At 42.6% G+C, this 6,786-nt stretch overlaps 1 protein-coding gene across 1 annotated transcript; it reads right to left on the bottom strand.

The window, feature by feature from the left end:
- Positions 1-293: 293 nt before the first annotated feature.
- On the bottom strand, positions 294-2,144 carry LOC139316789 (SCAN domain-containing protein 3-like). The gene has a single exon (XM_070943632.1). It carries the CDS (start codon positions 2,142-2,144, stop codon positions 294-296), a length of 1,851 nt encoding a protein of 616 aa, XP_070799733.1.
- Between the last annotated feature and the right edge of the window lie 4,642 nt (positions 2,145-6,786).

The following is a 6,786-nucleotide window of genomic DNA, read 5'->3' as shown; positions in this document are numbered from 1 at the left end:
CAGTCCTTACATTGTATGTTGTAGATCAGTGGTCCCCAACCTTTTTATCGCCGCGGACCAATCAGCCTTTGATAATTTTACCGTGGCCCGCTGAGCGCGCGCAGGGGTGGGGGGCGTTGTTCGCGACGACACATTGATTGTTTATATATCAGATTGTTTTGATTAAACAACTTTTATTTTATTGTATTTAAACATGCCTTACAAAATAAAATACAATTACATAAATATAAAGTGCTTTAACATTTTAACAGTTAAACTTTAACTAAGCGCTCTAGTTACTAGAATCTAGTGAATCAATGAGAACCCTGAGCTTGTTTTTCTGCAACGAGACGGTTCCATCTGGGGGTAATAGGAGACAATGACACCCGAAGTGTCTTGCTTATGTCCAGTTTATTTCGTTGTTTTATTTTGGTTGCTGTCACTGCAGAAAACCCCGCTTCACACAGATAGGATGTTGGAAAAGGCAAAAGGGACTTAAGAGCTGTAGTGGCAATCTCAGGATATTCCGCCATGACTTTAATCCAGAACACCGGCAGAGTTGTTGTCTCAAATACAGTTTTAAGGCCGCCGTCATTTGCAATCTCCAGCAGTTGATCTTCTTCTTGTACAGACATGCTACATTCATCTGGTTTGTTGACAAATGGGTCGCGGATCCATTCCTTACCAGTTCGTGGGTCTTTTGTGGTTGGGAAGTAGCGCTCAAACTTTTCTAAAAGCAAAGACAGGTGATCGTGCACCAACTGGGAGAATGAACGCTCAGGCTCAGTCTCTCCTAAAATCCCCGCTAATGTCTGAAACATGTCCAAAATGCCTCTGTTCACACGCCGTCCCCACAACTCCAGTTTGGCTTTAAATGCAGCTACTTTGTCAGCCAACTTGAAAACAGTTGTCATTTTCCCCTGAAGGGACAGATTGAGTTCATTGAGCAGGCTAAATATGTCACACAGGTAAGCCAGTTTTGCAAGCCATACCTTGTCACTGAAATGTGCTGCCAGTGGTGACTTCTTTTCTGAGAGAAATCTTTGCAATGGCTCTCTTAATTCAAACACCCTGGATAGTGATTTTCCTCTGGATAACCATCTTATTTCTGTGTATAAGAGAAGGCATCTGTGCTCTGTGTCCATCTCCTCACAAAGCTGCTCAAATAGACGCGAGTTAAGGGCGTTTGCTTTGATGTGGTTAATAACTTTAACCACATCATTCAATACACTGTTAAATTCTGGTGACATTTTTCGGCTTGCCAGCATTTCCCTGTGAATGATACAATGTGTAGATTCGTACTCAGGTGCAACCTCCTTAATCCGAGCGGTTAAACCAGACAGCCGTCCGGTCATGGCAGCAGCTCCGTCTGTGCATATGCCGACACAAAAGGACCATTTTAGTTGTCCTGATATATAACCATCCAGTGACTTGAACAGTTCTGCTCCTGTGGTGTTGGTTGGCAAAGATAGTGCACATAATAAATCCTCATGCACATCCTCCTGATAAAGATATCGCACATAAACAAGTAGTATTGCCTTGTTGTCGATATCTGTAGATTCATCAACCTGTAGTGCGTACCACGGTGAAGTATTAATCCTCTCCAACAATTGTGTCTCAATGTCTTCAGCTATTTCATCAATGCGCCTAGTCACGGTGCTAGCCGACAAAGGCACATTTGCTACCTTTTTTACAGCAGCCTCTCCTAAAAGTTCACGACAAATGTCTTTAGTGGAGGGCAAGATCAATTCTTCACCGATAGTGAATGGCTTTTTAGCCTTAGCAATATGGTTAGCCACCAAATATGATGCTCTCAGAGCATTCTCCTTTATTGCTGTGGTGGCCCTCAGAAATATCTTCTGTCCTTCGTGTTCCCTTTTTTTTCTTTCAAAATACTGCAGGGGTTTGTCTTTTAATCCAGGGTGCTTGGCATTCAAGTGGCGAAGCAGTTTTGAGGGTTTCATTGCCTCATTAGAGAGCCGCTCACCACAAACTATGCAGAGCGGGGTTGGCGCGTGGGAATCACCTATCCCGATAAATCCATATTTCAAGTAGGACTCATTGTATTGTCTGTTAAAAGTTTTATGTTTCTTTGATGCTGAAGGCTCTTCTTCTGTCTCTTCACTGGGCCTTTTCTTTTTCCCAAGGAAACTTTCTGACGACATCTGTTTCGTACTCATCTTTGCTAATTTGTGGGTTAAATTTGAGCAAAAACAATATACACCTACACCAACTACTGTAAAAATGAGAAAGTACCAGTGAAAAGCGAGAAGAGCTAGCACCTGGGTACATGTTATGAATTATTAATGCACTTATGCACTTTATATGTTTGGACACTGGTAGAATTAATATAAATTATATGTAATTTCACTGTATAATGTTAGAGATAATTTGGGGCCTCTAGCCATGGCTCACACTTGGAGAGTACCAAAACCTGCTATAGTGTGCTGTTCGTATTTCCCCCCCCCCCATCTATCTATGTCAGTGTTTCCCAACCATTGTGCCTCCAGCTTTTTCCAAACTACAACTTCCAGCATGCCTGGAGGGCCAGAGGCTGTCTGGGTATGCTGGGAGTTGTAGTTTTGCAACAGCTGGAGGCACCCTGCTTGGGAAAAATGGAGCTATGCTTGTCCTCTCTTTCTGCCTATCTATGCATCTATCTATATCAGTGTTTCCCAACCAGGGTGCCTCCAGCTGTTGCAAAACTACAACTCCCAGCATACCCAGACAACCTCTGGCCCTCCAGGCATGCTGGAAGTTGTAGTTTGGAAACAGCTGGAGGCACCCTGGTTGGGAAACACTTGGACCTCCTCAGTCAATTACCAGGACCCCCCCCCCCAAAAAAAACATCGGGGTCCTTCTCATCGACTCCCGAACCCCCCCACCCGCCTCCCCTTCTTCATCCCGTGGTCCCCTCACATATACCCCCGGCAGGTTCACTCACCCTTTCTAGCAGGCCTGTGCGGGATGGTAGATCACTGCAGGACCTTATCTGTCGCCGCAGCGCTCTGTAGAGGCGCAGGAACACCGGGGAGACGTCTTCTGAGCGAGGCGTTTTCTGTAGAGCCGCAGGGAGACTGGGGAGACGTCTGCAGGGTCGCAGGTACACGTCAGCTTTGGGCCACACGTGCGTACCTGCGCGGGGCTCTCTTCCCTGGAGCCTTTGCGCACGGCCCAGGAGCCTTTGCGCTGCAGCGTTCATGTCCCCCGGCCGCTGCAGCGATCATGTCCCCCGGCCGCTGCAGCGATCATGTCCCCCGGCCGCTGCAGCGATCATGTCCCCCGGCCGCTGCAGCGATCATGGCCCCCGGCCGCTGCATCGATCATGGCCCCCGGCCGCTGCGCGGCCCGGTGCCAGGTACTCCACGGCCCGGCACCGGTCCGCGGACCGGGGGTTGGGGACCACTGTTGTAGATGACTCTCTTTTTTTCCCCCCTGGGGTTGTCAGTCAAGAAACTGCCAAAGAAACCAACAGGAAACAACCCAAGTAAAGAATCTCTAAGACCAACCCCACCAACACTGACATGCAAGCCACCAGAATATAAACTGACAGCAAACTGCACTCCTTACTAACACTGATCAAGTTACTTAGTTTGGGTACTGAAACATCTGCAAGAAAACCAAGGACCCCTGCAAATATTGCTTCAGTTGTCAGAATGCAAGTGAGAATGTCCTTTTTGTCTGCATCCTGATTTATTACGAATGTCACTGCTCAGTTAGGGATAATATTGCTTTTGTACACCAACTCTGAATAAAGAAGCACCATTCCCAAAATATTTCAGTTACCAAGGTCCCCTGGTTTTTTATTTAACAAATCACTATTTGTGGTAAATAATTATAACATTTTACCTTTCCTCTGAAATTTCTTTGCCTTTTCACAGCAAAAGGTTTTATTTATAGATCTTTCAGTGGATTGAGTAATAGTTCTTTTTATTTTCTTAGGTTAGCCAAAATTTATAGATTATTTCTTTCTATACAATGTAATGGAAATCTCAGATCCTTGTTTTACTTTATCAGCCCCATCTTCTATTTTTAATATTTAATTCATGTGTTAAAGAGCTGCGGTGGCACAGTTGTTAGAATGCAGTACTGCAGGTTACTTCTGCTGACTGCTGGCTGCTTGCAATTTGGCAGTTTGAATCTCACCAGGCTCAAAGTTGACTCAGCCTTCCATCCTTCCAAGGTCGGTAAAATGAGGATCCAGATTGTTGGGGCAATCTGTTGGCTCTGTAAACCACTTACAGAGGGCTATAAAGCACTATGAAGCGGTATATCAATCTAAGGGCTTTTGCTAATTGAAAACAAGTTTTATTAGTTGGACCATAAGAAAGGCTGCGTGCCAAAGAATTGAGGCCTTTGAACTATGGTGCTGGAGAAGACTCCTGCGAATCCCTTGGACTGCAAGGCGATCCAACGGGTCAGTCCTAGAGATCAACCCTGACTGCTCTTTAGAAGGCCAGATTCTGAAGATGAAACTCAAATACTTTGGCCATCTAATGAGAAGGACTCACTGGAGAAGAACCTAATGCTGGGAAAGATTGAGGGCAAAAGAAGAAGGGGACAATAGAGAACAAGGTGAGGTGGCTGGATGGAGTCACTGAAGCAGTAGGTGTGAGCTTAAATGGACTCCAGAGGATGGTAGAGGGCAGGAAGGCCTGGAAGAACGTTGTCCATGGTGTTGCGATGGGTCAGACAAGACTTCACAACTAACATCAACAACTATATTGTCTAGGATGGTTTCCATCTAATCATACAACCGTATCACCGGAATATCAAGATTCACTAGTAAGCAATCTGCTTTTGTCTGCAAAACTCTACACCCTACCCTGTAGAAATCAGATGCGTTTTTTTTTTAAAAAATTCATTGTTCACTTAATGATGGCATAGGTATAAGCTTTAGAATTTGTTCAATTTTGTAATAGCTCTAACTACATAAAGTTACTGAAATCTGATATTTTGACCTAATTGAATCATGCATTGGTTATTTCCTGTTAGAAGACATCGATGATAACAGTTATTGCATAGTTTCTCTCAGTGGACAAGTTGATGATGATCAATTAAAATATTGTTAGGATATGGTGTAAATCTAACAAGTTGTCCAGGCAATATATGTGTTCTATAACTTTAAATGTATTCTGTAATTTTAAATGTAATGCTGAGTAATTGTACTGCTGAGTCATTGTAATGACTAATGACTGCTGACTGAATGCTGACTGCAATTATCATAATTGTACTGTTGAGTCATTGCACTGCTGACTTCACTTATCTTAAGTGGATAATTAATAGTATAAACTGTATATAAGAAGGAAGCCGAGCTATCGTCATTGTTGGACCTGCTCTCATCATTGCTTGACTGGAACTGTTGATTGGAACTGTTACCGTCTGTGTGAAGAAGTGGATGGATCTGCTATCATCGTGATTTGTTACCAGCGTTGAATTGCTGTTTGTCTGGTAAGAAGATATCTGTAACTTCGGACTGATTTGAATGGCTAAAGACTTGGATTGACTAAAAGACTACGCAATTGTTTCTCACTACAAAGTAAAAGCTTTGTTAAACCAGTTTGTATGTATTGTATTCATTGCTCTCAGTATCGTTTCTCTGTGCACTTACTCTGCTGGTTGGTAACACAACAATATCCTTAACAAATATTATTTAATACTAGAATAAAACTATATATAATGGCTTTTTAATGAGGTTCCCTAACAAAATTGTTCCTATGTGGTTAATTACAGAATGAAAATTAGCTTGTCATAAGAAGTTACAATTGTTTCTCTTTTTAGATTTAGATTTAGATACCCTTTCCCACTTTTTGTCAACTGTCTTAGTTTTATGGCTGTTTTCCTGATAAAGTAGTTGGCAATAAACCCTTTATTGACATTCTAATACAACAAATAGGGGACGCAGTGGCTCAGTAGCTAAGTCACTGAGCTTGTCGATCGAAAGGTCAGCCATTCAGTGGTTCAATTCCCTAGTGCTGTTTATTGGGGTGAGCTCCTGTTACTTGTCCCAGCTTCTGCCAACCTAGCAGTTTGAAAGCACATAAAAAATGCAACTAGAAAAATAGGAACCACCTTTGGTGGGAAGGTAACAGTGTTCTGTGCGCCTTTGGCGTTTAGTCATGCCGGCCACATGACCACGGAGACATTTTTGGATAGTGCTGGCTCTTTGGCTTTGAAATGGAGATCAGCACCGCTCCCTAGAGTCGGGAACGACTAGCACACATGTGCGAGGGGAACCTTTACCTTTAATACAACAAATAATGACTTTTTATTAACTTGCAGAAACCTGAACAAGTTGAAACTTTTATTATGCTTGGATCACAGTCGCATGCTCAAGTTAGAACCAGGTTTAAGTATGCTGATACAGTAGTAGAGCTACTGTGATCCATGGAGACTTACATTAGCCATGACAGTTTTTTAGGGCTATAAAATTTATTCTGCACATATTATACTGGCTGTTCATCATCAACTTACTGTTTGTTAATGGTTTTGTAGCTTACTGCTGCTACAAAACAATAAATATTACTGCATTCATTCTATTCATCATTTGTATGTGCATTTTTCTTTATAAAATTTTGATAACTATGAAAACGGGAATTATGTTCAAAGCATCTGCAAAAGCTGATCAGAGGCACAGTGGTATAATTTTTCAATAGCTACTCATGTTTTGCAAACTAGAACCCCAGTTTAACACAAATATATTCAGACAGACCTTGTTTACAATATTACATTGTTTACAATATTAATACTGTTCCGTCGTTCCACTGCAAACCAGTTTATTGGATCTGGATCCGGATCCGAACCTAC

The sequence above is a fragment of the Pituophis catenifer genome, unplaced genomic scaffold, assembly GCF_029215685.1.
Source record: "Pituophis catenifer annectens isolate HBS135680 unplaced genomic scaffold, rPitCat1.0.hap2 SCAF_4, whole genome shotgun sequence".
Classification (NCBI taxonomy): domain Eukaryota; kingdom Metazoa; phylum Chordata; class Lepidosauria; order Squamata; family Colubridae; genus Pituophis; species Pituophis catenifer.
The sequence above is the reverse complement of the archived record's forward strand: the minus strand, read 5'-3'. Positions and strand labels throughout refer to the sequence as shown.